The 23,278-nt window shown below is 44.9% G+C and overlaps 1 protein-coding gene across 1 annotated transcript; it reads right to left on the bottom strand.

Annotated features, from left to right (window-relative positions):
• Nucleotides 1–1,821: 1,821 nt before the first annotated feature.
• On the bottom strand, nucleotides 1,822–23,055 carry LOC140682018 (uncharacterized). The gene is made up of 14 exons (XM_072922863.1): nucleotides 22,977–23,055; nucleotides 22,023–22,111; nucleotides 13,425–13,556; nucleotides 12,972–13,100; nucleotides 11,239–11,358; nucleotides 10,355–10,664; nucleotides 8,525–8,588; nucleotides 7,748–7,796; nucleotides 6,863–6,975; nucleotides 6,078–6,195; nucleotides 5,301–5,400; nucleotides 4,466–4,876; nucleotides 2,489–2,662; nucleotides 1,822–1,994 (listed from the first exon to the last, which is right to left on the bottom strand). Exons 1-14 carry the CDS (start codon nucleotides 23,053–23,055, stop codon nucleotides 1,822–1,824), a joined length of 2,061 nt encoding a protein of 686 aa, XP_072778964.1.
• Between the last annotated feature and the right edge of the window lie 223 nt (nucleotides 23,056–23,278).

Below are 23,278 nucleotides of genomic sequence, written 5' to 3'. Positions count from 1 at the left end.
ACCCCAAGCCCCTCATCTGCCCCGCTGGGAGCCCAGGCCCCCTGGGAGGAGCCGGAGAGGGCAGTGTTGGCGCTGGCAGGGCCAGTGCTGTCACAGCACTGGAGCCTGGAGGCCTTGGCTCCGGACAGCGACTGGGACTTTGACATTGAGGAAGAGAGCCAGGTTCCTGCCCCACACAGAACCCCCAGCCCCTTGTCTGCCCCTCTGGGAGCCCAGGACCTCTGGGAGGAGCTGGAGAGGGCAGTGTTGGCACTGGCAGGGCCAGTGCTGTCACAGCACTGGAGCCTGGAGGCCTTGGCTTCGAACAGCGACTGGTCATCCAACAGTGACAAAGAGGAAGAAGAAGTAGAGCCAGAGCTGTCCCAGGGGACAGTCTCGCTCATCCAAGAGCTGTCCCAGGAGGAGGACGATGTGAGCTCCAGCTCTGGGGAGAAGCCTGTGGGCCCAGTGAAGGAGGGGGACACCCAGCCTTCTCCCCCAGAGGGGCCCAGCTCTGCCAGCCCCGTGGGCACAGAGGTGGCAGCAGAGGCAGCCCCTGCCCTGCCCAGCGCCTCTCCTCTCCCCGGCAGTCCCACGGAGGCCGAGCCGGCAGCTGCTGCCCCGTCTGGAGCTGCTGAGGAGGCAGCAGCAGGGTCAGGACTGGCAGTGCAGGAGAAGACGGACGACTCCAATGAGGAAATGAAATTCTGGCAATTCTTGTATGACCTGGAGCCTTTCCTGGTTGGAGACCCAGAACTGTCCCAGGAAGTGTCCTACTATGAACAATACACAGAGGAAGATCTGCCCCACGGTGTAGTCAGCAGCTCCCAAGGCCCCTCCGACTGGGAAGAATACCCTGAGCAAGTGCTGTGCGGAGGAGATGTCGTCAGCTGCGCAGAACTTTCGGACTGGGAAGAATACCTTGGCCGGAAGGTGTCCAGAGGGAATGGCAGCAGACCCTCAGGACTCTCCAGCTGGGGCGACGACAGCGACACGGGGCTCGTGCAGGAGAACTGGCCCCAGCACGTCATCTTGGCCAAGCCCTTGTGCCCCGAGGACGATGAGTGGGACGATGTGAGCCTCCTGGAGCTGCCCCCAGAAGACGGCAAACACCAGAAATGGAAAGTTTTTGTGGCAGAGGGGCTCCCAGTGCCCGTCCCTCGGGAGGCCTGGGCTGAGTGCCCGGCACAGGAGCCGTGCAGCCAAGGGCCGGCGCCTGCCCCGCACAGCCCCCCCAGCCCCTGGCCTGCCCGGCTGAGAGCCCAGGCCCTCCGCGGGCAGCCGGCTGCCCCCAGGAAACGTCCCTCCCGCTTCAGGCGGGCGCTGCGGGCGCTGCGGGGGCTGTTCCGCTGTCCCTGCCTCAGGCCACGGACGGAGGAGTAAAACAGACACGGAAAAGGGTGAAGAGGAGGAAGAGAAGGAAGGTTAAGAACAGGAAGAACATGAAGATGACCGCTCCTGCCAGTCCCGCTCCTCTGTGTCGGAGCAGCAGCTCTTCGGCTCGGCTCGAGGGGCTCAGAGATTGCTGCTGCAGCTCCTCCAAATCTGGGAAGAGAAAAGCCTTTGGATGGGCCAGACAAGCCAAGCAAAACCCAAGCAGGCAGAGCCACGAAGGCCTGGGCAGTGAGGCTTGGAAAATGCCCACCCAAAGAGCCCAAAGCTCCCCCATCCCTGCCCCGCACACACCCGGCCCCGGGCTGGAAGGTGCAATAACCATTTCTTGGGCACAAAGCAGAGGCTCCTGGAACAGACTCTCAGCACAAACCCCTCCGGGACAACGGCAAAGAAGACCAAGACAAAGAAGATGAAGACAAAGACACAGAAAAAGAGGACACCGACGACTCAGCAGATGAAGATGATGAAGACAGTGAAGAAGATGACGACAAATAGGATGAAGAAGATGAAGAAGACAACAAAGAGGAAGAAGACAAAGATGAAGACAGTGAAGAAGATGACGACAAATAGGATGAAGAAGATGAAGAAGACAACAAAGAGGAAGAAGACAAAGATGAAGACTAAAAAGACAAGACATAGAATGTTGATTTAAGAATAGATAGAAGAAGTATAGTAATAAGAATTTAGAAATACTTAGAAGAAGAAGAGTACTAGGAATAGGAGTAAGAATTTCAAAATATGTAGAAGAAGAATAATAGGAATAAGAATTTTTACATATGTAGAAGAAGAAGAATAGGAATAGGAATAAGAGTTTTAAAATATGTAGAAGAAGAATAGGAATAGGAATAAGAATATAAAAATACATAGAAGTAGCAAACAAGAAGAATAGTAAAGTGTTGGAAGAAGATAAACCATAAGAAGAATAAGAATAGGAAAGTGAAGAGAAAATTGAAGAAATAAATAAAACTTAGAAATAATTTATTGTTATTAGATATTGTATATTTATATTACAGTCTATGCAATAAAAACATTAATGTACCATATGCTGTAATCACAATGCATCATAACGCCCCCACGCAGTTCCCGTTAGTGAAGAATCTGTGTGTTTGCTAACAACGTCGGTAAGGCCCCAGAGCAGAGTGCCCAGATTCCGTGTCCTGTCTCTCCGAGGTGCCGATGCACTGTCCCAGCCCGAGCCACGGAGCGCCCCGCGGGCAGCGCGGGCTCAGCCCCAGCGGCAGCGGGAGAGTTTCCGGCCGGGCCGGCGGGGCAGGGCTGTCGCTGCTCTCTGCGGGCAAACGGGAGGCGCAGGCTGAGCCCGGCTGGCAGAGAGCTGTGCCGGGCAGCCCTTTGCAGCAGGGCTGTGCAGGCAGCACAGCGAAGGCAGCGGAGCCCCGCTCTGCCGCTGCCCGTGGCCGGGGAGCCGGGCCGGGGCTGTTCCTGCAGCCCTGCCTGCCTCCAGCAGCCCTGGGCCGGGCGGGAGGGGTTCCCCCGCTGCAGCCCCAGCTGAGGCAGCAGCAGCAGCTCTGTGCTGCTCCTGACACATCCCTGCGGCAGCAGCTGCACGGGGCTGTGCAGCCGCAGAGCCCAAAGCAGCGCAGCAGCAGCGCAGCAGCAGCGCAGCTCTGGGGCTCTGCTGCTGCTGCTGCTGCTGCTGCTGGGCAGCCCCACAGGGCTCAGGGCTGAGTAGCCGTGCCTGGAGCCCGCTCCTGGCTCCTCCAGCCTCGGGGCTGCTCCTCTGCTGCTCCAGGACAGGGCCTTTCTCCGGTGTTGGCTTTTCTTTCTGCTGGGAGAGCTCTCACAGAACCCCAGAATCCCTGGGGCTGGAAAAGCCCTCCCAGCCCAGGGAGTCCCAGCTGGGCCCATGCCCACCTTGTCCCCAGCCCAGAGCACTCCGTGACACCTCCAGGGGACACCTGCAGGGATGGGCACTCCAAAGCTCCCTGGGCAGCCCCTGCCAGGGCCTGAGCTCCCTTTCCATGGGGAAATTGCTGCTGCTGTCCCAGCTGAGCCTGCCCTGGCCCAGCCTGAGGCCATTTCCCCTTGTCCTGTCCCTGTTCCCTGGGAGCAGAGCCCGACCCCCCGGCTGTCCCCTCCTGGCAGGGGCTACAGAAGGATTGTTCCTTTCCTGGGCCCTCTCCTCCTATTCTCTGCTTTCCAAAACTAAACTGGAATCACTGAAGGATGACAAATGCCACACGAATATTTGGGACTGGATGTTGGACCATTTCTTGTGTCCACAGGGACAACCAAGTGTCTCCCTCCTCCCATGCCCAAAATCCAACAGCAGAGAGTCCCTAGGCCAGCATTCTCTCTGTGGGAGCAGCAGGAGGGAAGTTTGAGGACTTCTGCAGCCCTGAGAGAGGGGAAGGCAGGAAATCTCCTTTCTTTCTGTCTTTTCCACACCAAAGGAGACTCCTGCAATGGGAAAAGGAATTGTTCATGGTGGAGCTGCCCCCTGGGGCTCCAGCCCACAGGAGAGGCCTGGGGCAAAGCCAGGCTCCTCATAAAACAGGAAAGCTGGACAGGACAAACACACGTCAAACCAATATGGTTAATTAAACATTCTCCGTTTATTAGTGAGAAGATGGCACTTTACACACACTTCTATATAGTTTACAGTTTACAAAGGCACTCTCATTGGCAAGCTAACATTGTTTGTCTTTGTCTTAAGGTGGACTAAACTTCTCATTATAAACCTATACTACTTCACACCCAGACAGCCCAGCTCTTCACATCACACCTTAATAGAATTTCTAACTGTGCCACAAACTCTTAATTTCTAACTGTGCCACAAACTCTTAATTTCTAACTGTGTCACAGGCTGGAAGGCCTCACAAGGCCCGATCTGAGGCCTAGACTGGAGTAGCTCAAATCTCATTCCAGACATAAATCATGGCCTCTCTCTCTCAGAAATGCTGCAACACTGGGGGACATCAGGTGTGCTCCCACCTGCAGCTCGGCACTTCATAGCTGAAAGGGGTTTTGCTCAGATCCAAGTCAGGCAATGGGTACAAACAGAGAAGCAACAGGGAATCCTCAGGGCAGGAGTCCATCTACACAGACCTTATAACCTAAAGGAAAGTATTGCCTGAGCATGGGGTTTGTTTGTATGTGGAAAGGCTTGAGTTCCACACTGATGCAACCAAAACTACAGCAGATGCTGATGTGTTGCAGGGACATTTTAAGCAGGGGACCTTGGTGGAAGTAGTTCCAGCAGATGGCAATGGGATCTTGTCCAATGGCACGCTGAACACGGGGCAGGTGAGAAAGACAAGCAGGATCAGTGTGTATTTGTTCTTTACCGTGGCAGGACTTCGACTCCTGTAAGGAACTTCCCGTTCTACCATTTCAATTCCAACAATTCCAAAAGACCATATGTCCACTTTGGGGCCATATGGTTGACGCGTCACCACTTCAGGCGCCATCCACCAAGGAGTCCCGGCTACAGAGGACGGTCTCTTCTTCTCGGGGCTGAGCTCAACAGAGATGCCAAAATCAGCTGAGGGGAAAGCAAAATACTGGTTTTATTTGAATTCTGTGCAATTAGGAAACCAAGCAAAAGAATTCCCCAGTAGAAGTTTGAGAATGTGCTGTTGAATCTCCTGGACAGCTGTCCCTGCTCTGTTTCCTCAGGATGTTAGCCAAATCCCCTCATTTTGTATACTGCCTTCAGCAGTGGCTTTTGTTCTTTGGAAGCTTTAGACTTGTAGCTCCCTCCCTCTGGAAGGGACACACACAGAGCAACACCACTCTTGACTGCTTGTTCCTTCTCATACCTCTGTGCACCGTGCAACCGTGTCATCAGCTCAGAGCGGGGGGTCCCTGCACTGCCACCAGCACCATTTCTGAGGAGCTGGCAGCCACTCAAAGCAGCCCCTCACCCCACATCCCTGAACCCTGCACCTGACCAGGAATATACTGACCCAGCTTGACAGAGCCGCCGGTTCTGAGAAGGATGTTGTCGCTCTTCACATCTCGGTGGATCACATGGTTTGAGTGAAGAAAATCCAATCCTTGCAGGCACTGAGAGAGAAAACAGAAACAGGAGGGCAAAAACTAGTGATTTCATCACACCAGACAGGAAACAGAGACTCTAAAAGATTCCCATTCCCCAGGGGACTGGGGAGTAATGGCACAACACAGTGCCATTGAGAGGAAGAGTTGCTGCTCCAACACTTGCAGAGCAGGACCTTTCTAAGGAAAGGCATGTCACCTTTTGAAAGTGCAAGAGCACCTGCTGTTGTAGACTGTCCCCTGCAAACCAGCCAGGATGACTGCTGCTGCAGTGGTGTGCTCAGAAGCAAAGAGCATTTTGGCTGCACTACTATGGTTTTGAGCTGAGGACTGAGAGAAAGGAGTCTCTCTTTTTTTCTTAGCTGTGCATTTCAAATCCTGCTACCAGCACCTTGCTTCTACAAGCAAGGAATGCAGTGAAGACAGGCAAAAGTTTAGGGAGGAAACATGGAGAACAGCAGACACAAGAGGCAGAGTGAGAATAGAGCAGCAGGAGATAAGAGTACAAGAACTGAGTACAGTGAGTGCAGGGCACTCCAGGCATTTCACTGGAGATGCTTTTACCTGCCCATAGCGTACCAGCAACACAGAAGCAAAGCCTGGCACATGAAACCTCTCCTGTTCTGAGCCCCTGTTTCCCAGACAATCCTGCCCAAACCCTTGGAAGCACAGGTGGGCTTGCTGACCTCCCGACTGATGACTGCTATCTCGGTTTCAGTCAGGAAGATCTTGCTGATGACATCCCACAGAGTGCCTCCGTCCATGTACTCCATGACCAGCCAGAGTTCCTCACCCAGAAGGTAGCTGAAGGAAAGAAACAAGGACGTGAAGATAAACATGTATGGTAAGGTTGATTTTTTGCTTCCGGGCCTCTTGTTTCCAAGGCCCTTTGTGACAAGGACAGAATAAAAGGAATAGACATTCCCTCTCGGCTGTGCTTTGTTTGCAATCTGTGCAGCCTCAGGGAGAAAGGCACAGCTGTGAAAAAGGAGATGTCTTAGATGGCCAGCAAGTGAAAAGTGAAGTTTAGTAAGAGCCCAGATAAAATCCTGTCACAAATGCTGTTTCTGGAAATAAGCACCTAGTCTTCCTGGCATGCATAGCAATGGAAAAGAGGGGCAACAATCCAAGGGAAATCCACTTTAGGATGGTTCATCATTCAGCATTGAAGAAACTTTAAAAAATCAATCCCAATGAATGTGGAGGCAGTGAATTTAGAAGGTATTAACTTTGTAAGATACAGCTGATCCAGGTTTTGAATAATTTTGGAATAATTTTCAAACTACATGTTCCAGGGAATACTCATGCAGGCAAGATGCACTCTCTTCTCATCCATTGGAGATGAGCAGAGAAATATTAATACATAATAATTAACAGCTCTACTTTCTAGAAGTGACCAAAGTGGATTTTTAACCTCTCATGTGTGTGGTATGTACGTGCATATTCATGGGATAAGACCATGGCTACTCACCTATCTAAGTAATTCACAACACTGGGACTCCTATGCTTCTTCATGATTTCGATTTCATTAACAGCTAGTTGCTTTCTCTGCCATCCGTTAAGTCTTATTTTCTTTATGGCCACCTAAAATGACACTGAAAATCAGTAACTTGAGAAGTTGGTGGCACGAGATCACAAGGCACATGGAGCGAGTGATTTTGCAATGACACAGCCAAGCTGTGCAAAAATACCTTGTGATTAGGCATTGCAGTAATTAGGAACTGACATTGCAACAGCCCATTTCTCTGCTCCCTTGGGGGCCAGTTACAGGACACGTGGCCACTGAGGTTTTGCCGTGTCCACTTGGTAACAGTGGTATCTCAACTATCACCCACAAACCTCTGAGCCCACTCCCTGCTGCTTTGTATGGGATTCAGAAGAAGTAATCCATGCCTTAATACTCTGTGGCTAATCCAGGGCTATGGGCAGGGCTTAGGGCTTCTAGGGACGCCTTGCAGATCTCTCCCTATGTGCAGTTCCCAAGTGCAGCACTGCAGGTGTCTGAGGAGCTACCGGTAACTCTCAGATGCATTTGCTGGCAACCAGAAGTGAGAATTCAGGACTCTGAAGCTGTCGCCCCAAAGAGCAGTGAGATGCTCTAAGGCACCACCTTTGCTTTAGCAATTGAGAGCGAGTGAGCACATCCTTCTCTGAAATGAACTGCTGCCCTGCGTGCCTTCCTTCTGGCAGCTGAGAAGGACAAAGACTGTCCCCAATGTATTTTGCAGGCTGGTACCAGTCTGTGTTTCTTTTGCCTCTTCAGCACAGCTCTCCCCAAAGCTCTGGCCACAGCTGCTCACACCAGATGGGAAAGCCTTTGAGTGCAGCAAAGTCTGCAGGGGATGTTGGCATTTACCTCTCCTCCCGTGGCTTTGTTGAGTGCTCTAACCACAGATCCAAAATGCCTAGAAACAAAACAGAAGCAGAGAAGGGAGAAGCTGTTTATTTCTTAAGAGTGAAAGCTGCCCAACACAGGAGATCTCTGCTGTAAATGACTAAAACCTGCAGGATGCAGGGGGACTCTGCCAGAAGGCAGATGATGTATTTTCCTCTCAAGTGCATGGGCAGTGCCTGGGCCGGTTGCAGAAGCATTGGGATTTACTGCCTCAGCTCCTAAAGGAATTGATTCTTTCATCTTGGGTTTCAGTTTCTAAACTCTGTGGTTCCTATCCTGACCATGGAGTATTTCCTTCCACTAATCATGGGAAAGAAATGTTCCTGGGAACTGTTATCTCATAGCTTTGATAGGGGCTAGGTTGTCCTTTCAGGCAAGCAAGATTCTTCTTTGTTCATTGGTGTGTCAGTGTGATTTTGAGACATACAAAAATACTGAAGAAATTAACACAGAGCTTTCCCACACTTGAGAGACAAGGAAATCTTCCAGGTCCTGTTCCTTGATGTAGGCAAGACCTCAGCAGCATGGAGATGTCTCTGACAATGCCTTCTGAGCACACTCACAAGTTCTGAGCAGCACTGAAGAGATGGGACAATCGATCTCCAGTGTCTGAACATGTTTGCAGCTGACCTGACTTCACATTGGATAGATATTCCAGTGGAACACGTGATATACCAGTGATATACCAGAAAAACACCTGGCCCGTGGTTGTGTAGATGCACGTGTGGCTGGACTCACCCCTTGCCAATATATTCCATTTCAGTGTATTTCATCTTGGGATCTTCCGTGTTCACCATTTTCCCTGAGGGAAACAAAATGCAAGATGCTCACTTCAAAGCAGAGATCCCAGCTTCCAGGAGATACAAAAGGCAGCCCCAGTGTCTGGGGACGGTCAGCTGGTTAGCAACAACAGCAACAGCAACAGCAACAAGACAGGCAGCCCTGCAGTGCAGATGGCTGGCACAGAGACTGATTTTGTAGAGTCCATGGAAGAGTTCTCTTGACAGGAAACAAAGCACAGGGAGATGCATTCCCAGGAGTGGAGCACAACTTCTCCAGCTTTCAGCCAAAAGATTGCCAAAACAATGCCTTTCCAATTGTAAACCAGAGCAGCTCATGCTATAACCAACCCCGATGGGGCTTTCAGCATCGGGACCCTCACCCTTTATGAGCAGGCTGAGCTCACAGACACCCCTCTCGGGGCTAAGGAAGGCTCCAGCCTCTGCAGTCCCACCAGCCCTCAGGGACAGGGTAGCTACCACAAGAAGGCTGGCAAAGGCCAAGCATGAGCACTGACAAGCAATGGGAAGAAGCCACAGGCAGCCTGAGCCTGTACAAACTGTTGCCCCCATTCAGGACACAACAGGATGGGCATTGAGATCAGACACACCGAGGTGCAGATCAATGCCCTTTTTGTCCCAACAGGTGATGGTAGACACACAATCCACTGGGCTCTGCTCTCAGCTCCACCAGGTCTTATCTGAGAGCTCAGCACTGGCAGCTGTTATGGGCAAGAAGCAGATTCATTGGGCTGTGCTGCGGAATCCCAGAGGACTTGTGTTTTCCTAGAGACGGAGCTGAGCAGGGCTCGGGCCAATGGTTAGGATTCTAACAGTCATTGGAAAGAGTGGGGAAGGTACGAAAAAGTGCCATGGATCTGAGGAATATACCATGGATGGGCTGGAGGCTGTCTCCTGAGAAATGCCTGCAGTACAGTTTTATCTGATCACTCCACTTCAATGTGTCTCTTGGACACATCTTTAGAAGCATAAAACTAGGATATGAAATACAGATTGTTATAAAAGTATCTGTTTCTTTTCTTTGGGGGCACACGGAAAACACCTCCTGCTCTCTATTTATCCTGTAACCTAATGTTCTTTCACAGTAGTTCTTATTGACAAAAATATAGCATTCTCATGAAAAGAAACTGTAGATGTAGTAGTGGTAACATAAAAATGTCATAAAAATGACATCAATAAGAGATGTGGGGCAGAAGGGCTCCTTCAGGATGGAGATAAACCAACTCCACCAAAAAGCCCCACAACAAAACAAACAAAACCAAACCCCCCCCCCCAAAAAAAAAAACCCACACAAAAAAAACCAAACCAGAAAAAATAAACAAGCCCACCCCCCTAAAAAAAATTTTCCAACAAAAAAGACAAAACTCCAACAGTAAATTTCTGTGAAGATTTTTTGATCTGATGACTGGTTGGAGGTCAGGAGTCTAAGGGGAATTTAGAAAGCTAAAAATTCTCTTTGGTTTGGCCACTAGCATGCAGGACTTGCCTAGATCACTTGCTGGGTTACAGCCTTCTGCTGATGCAAGAAAAATCCCTGCTTCAGCCATTAGCCGAGAGGGAAGCTCAGGCAAACCCAAGCCAGTTCAAGCTGCCTTCAGAGGCAGCAGGAACACCCAGAGCGCTCTCTCGCTGCCCCGGAGCACAGCACTTCCTCTGGGGAGTCCTAAATGGCCCTGTGACACCAAACTCAGGAGGCACATTTGGTACAGCTCTGCTGACACCTGCACACAATCCACTGACCCTCAGACAAGAAATACACCAGACGTACACAGCATACGCAGGTACTGCTCTTCAGTCTCCTGGTTCTCAAAAACCACGTGGAGGGAGATGAAGGAGCTGAGAAGAAGGAGATCAACCATGGCCGAGATCGAGTTCACAGGTTCCACATCATAGCTTCCTTGAAGTAATGCTCCTGCGGCACGAGGATTGGGACCAGAGCCTGTGCAGACATACTGAAACTGCCACACTTTTTGAGGAGGAAGAAGTTCCTGTGCCTCAGGACAAACTTGGGGATTTTCACGGCCAGTCGGTTCCTGCAGGTCTTTGGAGGCTGCCCGGTGGGATGTCAACACATGCACCTCAAGTCAAACAGAACAAAGCAGTCAGAGACTACAGCTTATCCCTCTCAGCCAAGAGCCACAGATTGTGGGGAAAGGGAAAGAACAGATTTACAAGGAATACAGACAGCTTGGAAAAGACTGGCATCCCACAGATTCCTGGACAGAACAATCATCTCCTTGCAGCTTAGCAAAAGCCAAAAGAGACTGTACAAGTGAAGAACTACTCCAGAAAAATGCAGAACACTTCCACAACCCAAACACAGCTTTCCACAAAGGGAAAACAGACAAACAAAGCCCTGGCACCTGCATCACTGCCACGTGTGCCCCTGGCCACGGCACTGCAGAAGCCCAGAGATCGAGCTTCAAGGAGCTGAGCAGCCAGAAGCTCAGCCAGACCCCCAGCTCTGCAGTGCCTCAAAGTGACAGGTCAAAGGCCAATTTCTAGCTGGAGTCCACTGCCTGCAGGAAATGGCTACATCCTGCAGGACTCCAGCACTCAGAATCTTCAGCCAGCAGCAGCAAGAGCTGGCTGGTCAGAAACTTGCATCTCTGCCTTGCACTAAAGACAGCACCACCCACAACTGGCACTTACTGTCTTGGGTCGATCTGGCACAGCTGCAGGCTTGTGGTCATCTTGCTCCTTTTGCTGCTCTTTGCCTTCTTCTCCTGGAGCAGAGGGAGCCAGGGCAGAGACCGCTGTTCCTTCTGCCATCTGCGGCAAGAGAGAAGCATGATGGACAGGCCGTTACCTCTCATTTATAACCTCGTTTCTCCTCAGATCCACAACCACCTCTTCAAAGGAGAAATCATCGCCTTTGTTGGCAATGGGATTCTAAATCACTCCAACCAGATTAAAATGGGCTAAATAGCAGAATCCTATTTGATGTACTCTATGAATTTGATAGTCCTCCCTGGCTGCCATCAGCAAGCAATGGTGCCTCTGCACAACAACGGGGCTTTTAGCTCTTTAAAGACCTGAAATGGAAAAGTAGGAAATAGCCAGATAGGCATTTGCTTTGCTGCAGCAGATATGAAAAAGTCAAACTGGATCAGAATCCCACCCTGTGGGGGACAAAAAGGGCAGGAAAGTTTGTGCAGAAGCAGCTTTGCTTGCTGGAAAGAAAGAAAATGGGCAGGGCTTCTCCTCCTAGCAAAGCAACAAACCGCAAAGTAACAAACCACAAATCAAAAGTGTCCCCTCCTCTGGTGGCTAAAGCATTTGGAGGCAGTGAGGGAAGGTTTTGCAGGGAAACAGCCCTTGTAGTGAGCACTGTCATGTATGGATTTATGGAAGTGTGCCTGAAGGTCCCTCAAAAGGCTCCCTCGGTGCCTCCTCCTTGGCCTTGTGCTCCACACCCTTCCATAGCTCCCATGTCCTTCTCTGCACACGCTCCAGCCCCTCAAGGACTTTCTGCTTCAGAGGGGCCCACACATGGACACAGCACTCCCAGCTATGGCCACAGCGCTGCCCAGCCCAGGGGGACGGTCACTGCCCTGCTCCTGCTGTCCCACTGCTGCTGACACGGGCCAGGATGCCCTTGGCCTTCTTGGCCACCTGGCCAGGCGCTGGCCAACGTTCAGCGGCTCTTGACTGCCCAGCCACAGAGTTGCCCATTGGACTAAAAATACAGCATCTACCACTTCAAGATGTCCTTCCTCTTCTGAGCAACACAAGACTGCAGTCAAGGACTTGCAGCTTCATGCGAGCCTCCAGGTTCCAATGCACTTTACAAAGCTGCAGTCTGCACCAAAAAATGCATCCACAGAACCTTGCTCCTTCGGCTTTTCGTGTTACAAGAGGGCTTCACAACTATGCACTTTATTTCTTTGGTCAGATGGGACAAGAGCGGCCCCGACAGATTCATGGACAACCCACTCATTTCCTTGCAGCATATGGAAAACCCAAAAGAAAGCTGAGCTAAAGAAACTGTGAAGAATTACTCAAGTGAAGAATTACTCAAGAAATCTGCCGACCCGTTTTACGACCCAAACACACGTTTCCACAAAGGGAAAGCAAACAAACCAAGCCCTGAGACCTCCAGCACTACCTCGTGCTCCCTTGGCCTGGGCCTGCAGAAGCCCAAGAGACAGAGCTTCACTGAGTTGAGCAGCCACACCCTCACCCTGAGGCAACAGGCTTTGGTGCCTAAACATGACAGGTCCAAGGCAAATTTCTAGCTGGAGGTCACTGCCTGCAGGAAATCGCTGGGTCCTGGCAGGACTCCAGCACTCAGCATCCTCGGCCAGCAACAGCAAGAGCTGGCTGGTCAGAAACTTCAGCTCTGCCTTGCACTAAACACAGCACCAACCACAACAGGCACTTACCGGCTCAGAAGATTCAGGCTCAGGTGTGACCAGTGATGGAGCCTCGTGGTCATACTCCTCAATTTTTTCCTCTTCGGCTTCACCAGGAGGAGAGGGAGCCAGGGCAGACACTGTTGTTTCCTCTGTCATCTGTGGCAAGAGAGAAGCATGAGGGACAGGCTGTTGCCTATCATTTATAACTTCCTATATTCTCACATCTACCACCATTTCTTCCAAGGAAAATTGGGAAACTCCAATTGCAATGGGATTCCAATGAGCTCTCATGGTATTAAAATTTGTTAATCCACCTGTACTGCAAATTGCTCTGAAATAAATATTCCAGCCTCCCTTCTATCAGGTAGCAATGATCTCTTTGTAACTGACTTTTTAAGTTTTGAAAGCTCTGAAACGCAAAAGCGAAACTTGCAGCTCTGCCTTACACTAACGACAGCACCACCCACAAGTGGCACTTACTGGCTCAGAAGATTCAGGCTCTGCTGTGACCCCTGATGGAGCCTCACGGTCATACTGCTCAATTTGGTCCTCTTTGTATTCTTCTCTAGGAGCAGAGGTGGCTGGGGCAGACACTGATGCTGGTTTTGTGCTCTGGGGCACATGAGAAACATGAGGGACAAGCCGTTACCTCCTTCCTTCTCACATCTACCACCATATCATCCAAGGAGAAAGCATAAAAATTCAGTGTAAAAGGATTCTAAGCAACACAGATCAAATTAAAACGGGCCAATTCAACAGAACTATATATGGATATGAAGCTGATATTCTTCCCTGGTTGCCATCAGCAAGCAATGTTGTATCTGTGTCGCTATAGGACACGAGAAACCACAACGCGAGCTACCTGCTACTTTGCAAGGCAAAAGAGAAAGTTTATTTTCTGACTCTAACTTTTATACTTCTCCAAAGGTGACAGTGGATTGGAGAGTGAATGGGCCACCTCTCCAAAGATATTGGACAAAACACTAGTACATCAAGTTTCTCCACCCCCATGGAGGAATGCAAAACAACACGTTATTTACAGAAACTGTGTGGGAAAGTTTCCCAATAGAATGTAAACTCAGAAAGCTTTAGAAAACTCAAGAATCAGGGCGACATATCTGCAAGACAGAGCTTTTAGCTTGTGAGAACTCGGAAATGGAAAAGTAAGAAAGAGACATCTATGCCTTTGCTATTGCTGCTGCAGACATGGAAACCTACAACTGGATCAGAATCTCATCCAGTGCTGGAAAAGAGCAGGAAACGTGAAGAAGCATCTGTGCTTGTTGGAAAATGAGAAAATCAACAGGGCTTTTCCTCTACTAAACCAGCAAAACAAAACCGCAACAAACAATAGGCAGGGAGTCTCTCCGACACCAGCGTCTAAAGCACAGGGATGCAGTGAGGGTATGTTTGGCAGGGAAATGGCACTTGTGGTGAGCAGTGTCATGTATGGATCTATGGAAGTGTGCCTGAAGGTCTCTCAACAGCCTCCCATTGTCCAGGCTGAAACACCCTGAGCACCTCCTCCTTGGCTCTGCGCTCCACACCCTTCCCCAGCTCCCGTGTCCTTCTCTGCACATGCTCCAGCCCCTCAAGGACTTTCTGCTTCAGAGGGGCCCACAAGTGATTACGAATATAAAAGGGTAAAAACCTTTCTAAAGTGTAAGAAGTCTTTAGAATTTAGACATACTTTTGAGAAATGTTGGGAAATTTTAAAATAATAAGCACAATCAGGATCATAAAATCAGGATCTAAATCATTAACAAAAATTTGAAAATTTATAAAGCTGAGACCAAGAGTTGCAATAGTAACAAACTACTAAGGAACCAAGCTGAGACTTCTTTGAGCAGAAAGCCCAGAACTGTGTCTAGGAACCAAGATAGATTTCTCTCAGAGATCAGTTGCTGCAACAATAATCTGCCTAGTTCAGAACATGATGTAGCAAGGTCTGATTAGAAAAAGATAGGGCAATATCTTTTGGAAAAAAAAGAGATTTTAGGTTTTTAAATGAAGAAATTTTAGCCATGCCAGTCTCTTATGGGAGGGATAATAGTAGGCCTATGTATTAATCACTCTCACATTATAACATCGAAGAGTGAAATCAAAGTTTGAAGGAAAGCAGAATTAACTCTCTTTATTTTAATTATGTGTTTTTTTACTCTTATGAACTCATGCCAACTGATTGTCGCGTTGTGGCAAGTCTGATTTTAACTAATTCACAATTTATGTTATGAGAACTCCAGCAGAAGATACCTATTAAGGTTTTATGGGAAAAATATGTTAGTAGTACATATGAAAAATTTTCAGAAGGTAAGTTGTCTAGCAAACTGTCATATGATAAACCAGAAACACAAAATTTGTTCCTAGGTCAGTGTTGAGAGATATTAAACAAGATGCAAGAAAAACTTTAATTTCGGTCAAATCAACAAGTACTCCTCTTAAAGCATATTTGACCATGACACAAAGAACAAATTAATCATACATTATTAGATAAGATAATACAAGCTATGGAAAGACAATGCCCTGATAAAGCAGCTCATTCTTATATTCTCCAAAACCTAGCATTTGTAAATGCGAATGATGATTGCAAAAAAATTATTTCCACATTACCCAAACAGCCTCCAACTGTTACGCAAATGCTTTCAGCTTACAGTAAAATTAGCACTCCACAGTATCTTGCTACAGTACAAGCTAATGTCCCTAGAGAGCAAATTACTAAATCTCATGATTCACTAAGAAACAAATTTTAAAAACCAATTGAAGAACAAACAAAACTTTTTGAAAAAACTCTTGCTGCTGTTCAATGAACCTTTACTAAAAAGTCCTGCTTCAGATGTGAGAAGCCTAGTCATGTGATAAAGAATTACCCTGATCCAATAATAAAATCTGAAGTACCTTCTGTTTGTCCTCAATATCAAAAAGGGAAATATTATGCAAAAAATTGTCATTCTAAATTTGATATAGATAGTAATCCGCTACCGTTAAACTCCAAGCAAAGCGCGACCCACCGCGTGGTGAAACAAGTAATAGCAACCCAGAATCCAGGGAATTTTCCCCCTTAGCCTTCACTAGGAGACCTCAAAGCCAAACACAATATCTACCTTTACCACCAGTACCACAAGACATTCCTTCCTATTACCTCCAAGGACAAAACTGGAGTTAGCAAACTCAAAATTAATACGGTTTTTGAAAAATTTCTGTTATGAATGTATACCTACAGGTCTGATTAACAAATCACAACACAGACAAGAATTTTTAATTCTTATAGATAAAGATAACAATACAAGTCTTAGACTATTAATTTTTCCAGTTAGCATTTCAGTAAACTGTAACGAAGAGCTACTAGTTTTAGCTCTTCCCCTTAAAGCCCCAACAGTAATTCAACCTAAGAAACCTCTTGCTTTTACAATTGCTTTACCTATAGACATAATCAAACAAAATGTAACTCAACAAAATGCTTTGTTAACCAATCAAACGGTGTACCAAGGTGATCCAGATGTGTTTTCTACTCTAATGCTACATGTCTTCTAAGTAGAACATACTTAGAGGTATGTTCTAAACCAACCAGAACTGACTTGTGGCCTAACTCATCGTGGTAGAACAATTATGTTACAGGCATACCAGATACGGTGCAGATGTCTCAGTAATTTCTCTCCTGTTTTAGCCCATAACTAACACTTAATATCACCTATGAGAACACTCACAAGGATCAGAAGAACTACTGTTTGTTTAGAAAGTGAATCCATGATTACTATTACAAGTCTTGAAAGGAAGACAGCTGCTGTACGTCCCTCTCTATCAATAATTCCTAGAAACTGGCCTCTCGTCATCATCGATATAAAAGACTGTTTCTTCAACATACCACTTCATCCTGAAGATGCCCCAAGATTTGCCTTCTCAGTTCCAGTCATCAAGCAAAGGAAGCCAATGCAAAGATATCACTAGAAATCTTTACCACAAGGGATGAAGAATTCTCTAACAATTTAACAATATTTTGTCACACAAGTACCGTGTACAGCTTGACAGAAGCACCCACAATCCACGATTCTACACTACATAGATGATCTACTCATTGCAGCACCAACACAGACAAAGATAAAACAAACTTGACAGCGCTGTTACTGAGATCCAAAAGACTGAACTAGAATTTCTACATCTAAGATACAAGAAATCCCACCCTAAAAATATCTAAGATAGAAGATAACAAAACAAACAATTTCACCCCAAAAGATACAACTTCAAGTCAACATCAACACTTTGCAAGATTTACAGCAACTTTTAACAGAAATTAACAAGATGAAACCTATTTTGAAAATTACCAACGATGAACTTGCTCCACTTTTTGATCTACTGAGAGAAAACTTTGACATTAAATCTCCCAAGATTTTAACACCTGAAGCTCAACTCAGCATAACAAGTCACAAAAACTTTCCAAAGAAGACAAGCCCATCATTATGCTCCAAAGAAACCTTTCTTCCTGACTGCTTTGAGACAGAAGCTACAACTTTATAGCCTCATTTTCCAATGAGATCCATCTGAGAAAGATCCATTATTAATAGCAGAATAAGTTTTTCTTCCCTACAAGTCTCCAAAAACAGTTTCTACAACCCTAGAGATTATAGCACAAATTGTAATTAAGGTCAAAGCAAGACTATTAACCTTAACAGGCAAAGACTTTACAGTTCTATATTTACCTTTAAATACAGATTATTTAGATTAGACATTACAAAATTCAGATGATTTAGAAAATGCATTGTTAAGTTTTTCAGGTGTTTGTTCCATTCATTATCCAAGTCACAAATTATTACAAACAAAATTGAGTTTCAAAAAAAGCCCTTGCTAAGTGAAGGGCCTTGAAGTAATACAACGCTCTTCACTAATAAGTCAAGAAAAACACATAAATCAGTAACTGTATAGTTAAATCAAACAACAAAAAATTAGAAATCGAATATTCCAATAGTAGAAAGTTCTCCTCAAGTAGTTCAACTAGCTGCTGTTGTTAAAGCTTTTCAGCTATTTTCAAAGCCTTTCAATTTAATTACAGATTCTACCTATGTTACTAATGTAAGTAAAAAAATAGTTTTAAAAAATATTAGTAATAATAATTTATATTGCTAGCTTTCGTGTCTTCATAAAATTTTACAACACAGAACTAACCTTTATTTTATTTCTCATATTAAAGCTCATTCATCTTTACCAAGATGTTTAGCAAAAAGAAATACAAGAACAAATAAATGGACCATAGTATCTCAAACACATTACCAAACATTTTTGAGTACACAAAATTGAGTCATACCTTTTTTCATCAAAATGCACAAGCACTTGTACACTGGTTTCGTATCTCTAAATCCCAAGCTAAAGCTATCATTACAGTTACCCTGATTGTCAGCTTGTGCAAACCCCTGTTTCTACAACAACTCTTAATCCACAAAGTTTATAAAATCTACAATTATAACAAACATCACTAAATACCCTTCTTTTGAGAGATTCAAAAATATTCAGGTTTCAGTAGATTCACTATCAAGTACAGATTTTACCTCTATCCACACAAGAGAACAAGTAATCGTACCTATCAACATTTTTTACAAACATTTACTTCATTACGTGTACCCCAGGAAATGAAAAAAAACAATAGCCCCACATATCTATCTCAAAAAGTAGCAACATTCCTAATAAATTAAAATGTTCATCACACCTTTAGTATTCCCCACTCCCCCGCAAATCAAACAACTGTTAAAAAGACACATCACACATTAAAACACATTTAGATCAACAGAAGAGGGGAGCAGAAGTAATACCACAGATAAAATTAAGTAAAGCTTTATGTGTTAAAAATTTTTAAACAGTTCTTTTGCAGAAGCAGATCCACCAACTTTTAAGCATTTTACAAATAACACACAAACAAAACTAAAAAAAAAATCCTCCTGTTTTAATAAAAAGCCTTGAAAAAATTTTCCTTTCCAATTAATAACTTAAAGCAAAGAGTATACTTGTATTTCTACAAGTACTGGAAAAGCAAAGTGAATTCCAATAAAGAATGTCAAACCATACAACACACCAAAACACACTAACAAACCCAAAAGTCAAAGAGCAAGCACACAAACGTAAGCTAAACAGAGACTACAAGTCACGCCGAGTGTTCCTATGTCACCTGTAGAATCTGCAAACTTCAATTTAATGATAATGATAAATGTGTAAAGAGCTTGTTCCGTTGAGCTCTTTTAACAAAAACATAAAAAAGAAGGATTTATTATTATCATTAGATTCTAAAAAATTAACATTCTAAACTCTCCAAAAAATGCAGTTTAAAAGTTAAAATATATAGAAAATTCTTTTAACAAAGAGTAACTCAACAAAAAAGATATGAAAGAAAATCAGTTCACTTTATGTTTTCTAACTTTGCTTACTTTTTATAACGCAAATTTTCCTATACAACAACCAAAACCAAATGTCTGAGTCACATTAACCAAAGCTACAAGATCAGATACCAAATGTATGTCTCACTCAAATCCAAAAAAGCCTTTTTCAATCTGGTTAGTTAGGGTACCACTAAAAAATTAGCCAATACCTATATAACACGATCCTTTAACAAAAAAGTGACTTAATCACAAACCAAGTGAAATTACTAATAGAAACAATCCCACAAGGGATTAAAGTCTCTAGAACAAACAACTCCTCAAAACAAGTTCAGAACCCCAAGAATTAAAGATCCTTAGTTCCTGAACAATAAATTTCTGTGTCACATTTTCAAGAAACAATTAGCAAAAATATAATTCTCCAAAATACAATGTTATTCACTCTTACTATGAATATAAAAATTTACGTTTTTAGTGCAATTACTCATACACTGTAGATAAAAATCTAAAGTTAACCAATAGCCACAGAAATTACCAAAATGTTATTAGTTCATTTGTAGAAATAAAAGATAGCAAAACATTCCATCATACCCTAAAGACAAACCATGTAACATTAGCACACTCACTGTAATAACACCCAGTACTAAAACAGTTTCAAAAAAGACAAGAAAAAAGATCTATTAATATATACCCAAAAGATTACAATAGTAATTTCAGTCTGTTAAAAAAAACCACAAAATATTTCAACAAGCTTCTTTTTACCTACAATTGCTTCAGAAACAACATTAAGACAAATAGATAAGATTAAATATTAACTAAACAAACAAACTAATACCACATCCAGGACACTCAGTAACATGCGAACTGACGTCAGCAGTGTCCAACAAACTCCAAAATCAAACAACCATTAATTTCCTTTTCTAACACATAAACAGAGTTGTAAAGAATTCAAAAGAATGTGTTACATAAATTTGTCTAATCATTCTAAATCCATTCACAAAAACATACAAAAACTTAACATCTACAATTAAAAATAAAGAAACATAGTTAAACAATTGATTCAGTAAGTAGAGCTTAACTCCTTAATCAAAACAACTTTACAAGTTAAGTAAAATCTTGTTATTATAATATTAATATTAATTCCTTATTCACTTCATTATTCACAACAAATTACAAACTCATCAAAAAAGTTTTTATTGTCCAAAAGAAAAATACAAAAGAAAAGTTACAAACAATGCACAAAACCTCACCAAAACTAATTAAAGTCACTCAAAAATTTAACCTTTACATTGAGACCTTAAAAAAGTCAAAATTTATAAATTTATCAGAACCTAATACAGATACTATACCTCACTTTACCCAACATTAATAATGCTTTAACTTAAAATTATAGAGCTTAAAACAAACAAAACCAAAAGTACCTACATACAAAAAGTTTATAACTTTTTTCCTAAATGAATAAATATAGGAAGTAGTAAAGCTATATAACACAAACTAATAAATAAGTGACGAGTCAAAAATAGTTTACTTAAAAAGAGAGGGGGAATTGTAGGGATATATAAAGGGTAAAAAACTTTAGAAAGTGCAAAAAGGCCCCAGAAAGTAGACATAAAGCTGAAAAAGGCTGGGAAATTTCAAAACCTTCTCCTGGGAAGCTAGGAAAATAAGAACCAAGTGAATACATTTATATTTATCATAAGGAACAAGAAAGAACAAGAACTTAGTGATAGTTTGAGATGTCAAAAGTTCTAGATATATGCTTTGCAAAAATAGAAAAAGTTTCAATCTTATATAATGAATTATTGTATATTGTTTGAGGTTCATAGAAGTCCTTCTGTTAATGTTAAACCCACATGGGTCCTTTTCTTATTGGTTAGAGTATAATGACTCTGCACCTTTTCTTTTATGCTACTGGTTCAAAGAATATGTAGAAAAAGGCTTTGCATAAACTGCCATCTTGTCTTTGATCTAGATTTGCATGGATGTTCGTTTGTCTGTGTCTCTTGCTTTTTGCTTGTATGATACAGACATAATAAATCCTAAGTCTGCAGCCAGTCCGGGTCCCATCCTGTTCTGTGAGACGCAGACCGATCGGGCAGAAAGTGGACACAGCACTCCCAGCTATGGCCGCAGCGCTGCCCAGCCCAGGGGGACGGTCACTGCCCTGCTCCTGCTGCCCCACTGCTGCTGACACGGGCCAGGATGCCCTTGGCCTTCTTGGCCACCTGGCCAGGTCCTGGCCCACCTTCAGCTGCTCTTGGCTGGCACCCCTGCGTCCTTTTGGCCCATGCAGCTGCCCAGCCACAAAGCTGCCCATTTGACTGCAAATACAGCATTAAATTGTCCTTCTAATTCTACAACCACATCTTCTAAGGAAGTATCATGAAGTTTTATAGGGATAGAAATCTAAGTTGCTGTGACTTCAATTAAAATGGGCTTATTCAACTCTGCAGGAAGTTGCTCTCTCTTAAGTATTCATCCCTGTCTGGTGTCATCAAGCAATGTTCTCTCTGCAAAACTGAGTTTGTAGGTCTTCAAGGCTCTGAGTTGGAAATTAGGAAATATCCAGCTATGCCTTTGTATTTGTTGCTGAAGGCATGAAAATGGATTTTCTTCCAGCCTGCGTGCCCGGCCCTCTACAGCCTACTGGTTCTGGCTAAGCACACAGCTTACTCTACAATTGCTAAACAGCACAAACCTGAAATGTTCCTTTCTCACTCACCTTAGGACCAGCACCGCTGATTACATGCATCAGGTGACCTGTAGTGGGCAAGGGAAAACGAACCAGACGCTGTGAGAAAATTGCCTGGGCTGGTGAATCCCACAGACCAGCACCGCAAACAGAGAGTATTTTCCGTTTCACAACATCCCTCCAGGAGACACATTTCGTTCACACAACTAGCAAGAGATCCAGATAGTATTCTTGGGCGTGCCTACCCTTTGGCCTGTTTAGCCATTAAATGGATACAAACACGATCAAGAAAATGCAAATTCTTTGCTAACGCTCAATGCTCCTCTTCTACCAAACGCATAGCACATCTTTTTAAAATCCTCTCCTTTCGGTACCTTTTTTTTTTTTAAATCAGTTGCATGCACAACTTCTCATTAACTTGCTGGAGACAGTTGCCCAGAAAAGCTGCCCCAAAATTCCACTATGATATGGCAGCTCTATTGTGACACCGCACAGCAGCAGCTCCAGGGTCCAGGAGCAGACACTCACTGCTTTGGAGTTTGCACTTCCTTGCAAAGGGAATCACTATTTTAACACTCAGTCAAGGGTCAAGTTAGACAGTCAACTCCTTTCATGAAAAAATGTAGAAAGAAAGAAGCTTTCCCTGAATTCTGGGAAATACTGCAGAGTTATTAGAAGGCCTTCCAAGAAGGTCTCCAGTTTAAATTTTCAAAGCTGTCTTGCTTGTCCCAGCAAACTGAGGAAATGACAGACTCTGCTGCCTCAGACTCTCCCGGGGAGGGAACAGAACCCCTGCAGGTTCCCTTGCAAATGCTGCCCTGTGGCTACAGAAATCCCCTTGTAGCTGAACTCCTTGACAGGAGCTTTACCAAACCAGTGGCACGCTAGTGCTCTTTCTGTTTCAAAATAACTCAGGCACTAAGAAAGAGCAGGAAGACATACAAAAGCCACGTTCGGGTACACCCACGGAAAACCTCTACTTACGTGTCAGGTTAGTGAGGTAATAGCTGGAATAAAAAACGCCGTAAGCTCCAATAGCTACAGGAACAACCTTCTCAATCATTGTAGCACTGCTGTGCAGATTTGCTCCACCATCAGAAAAATCAAGGCTCTTGTCTGTGGGCAGCTCCCACTGACAAACGCCTCAAGCAGGAGGATGCTCCTGCCCTGAGCGAGCCCTAGAGCTGCTCTGACACTGAGGCCTTCCGTGCACCAAGACAACCTTCTGATGCCACCATGACCACATGGCAACCATGCCCTGACATCACAATGCAAGCACTCTATAT

This window comes from Taeniopygia guttata, chromosome Z (genome assembly GCF_048771995.1).
Source record: "Taeniopygia guttata chromosome Z, bTaeGut7.mat, whole genome shotgun sequence".
Classification (NCBI taxonomy): Eukaryota; Metazoa; Chordata; class Aves; order Passeriformes; family Estrildidae; genus Taeniopygia; species Taeniopygia guttata.
The sequence above is the reverse complement of the archived record's forward strand: the minus strand, read 5'-3'. Positions and strand labels throughout refer to the sequence as shown.

Coding starts and splice junctions, on each gene's coding strand:
- LOC140682018 (XM_072922863.1), bottom strand. CDS start 23,055: ATGATTGAGAAGGTTGTTCCTGTAGCTATTGGAGCTTACGGCGTTTTT. Junction 13,557..22,022: donor TCAGCGGTGCTGGTCCTAAG/GTGAGTGAGAAA, acceptor CATGTGCCCCAG/AGCACAAAACCAGCATCAGT. Junction 13,101..13,424: donor AGCCTGAATCTTCTGAGCCA/GTAAGTGCCACT, acceptor CTCTTGCCACAG/ATGACAGAGGAAACAACAGT.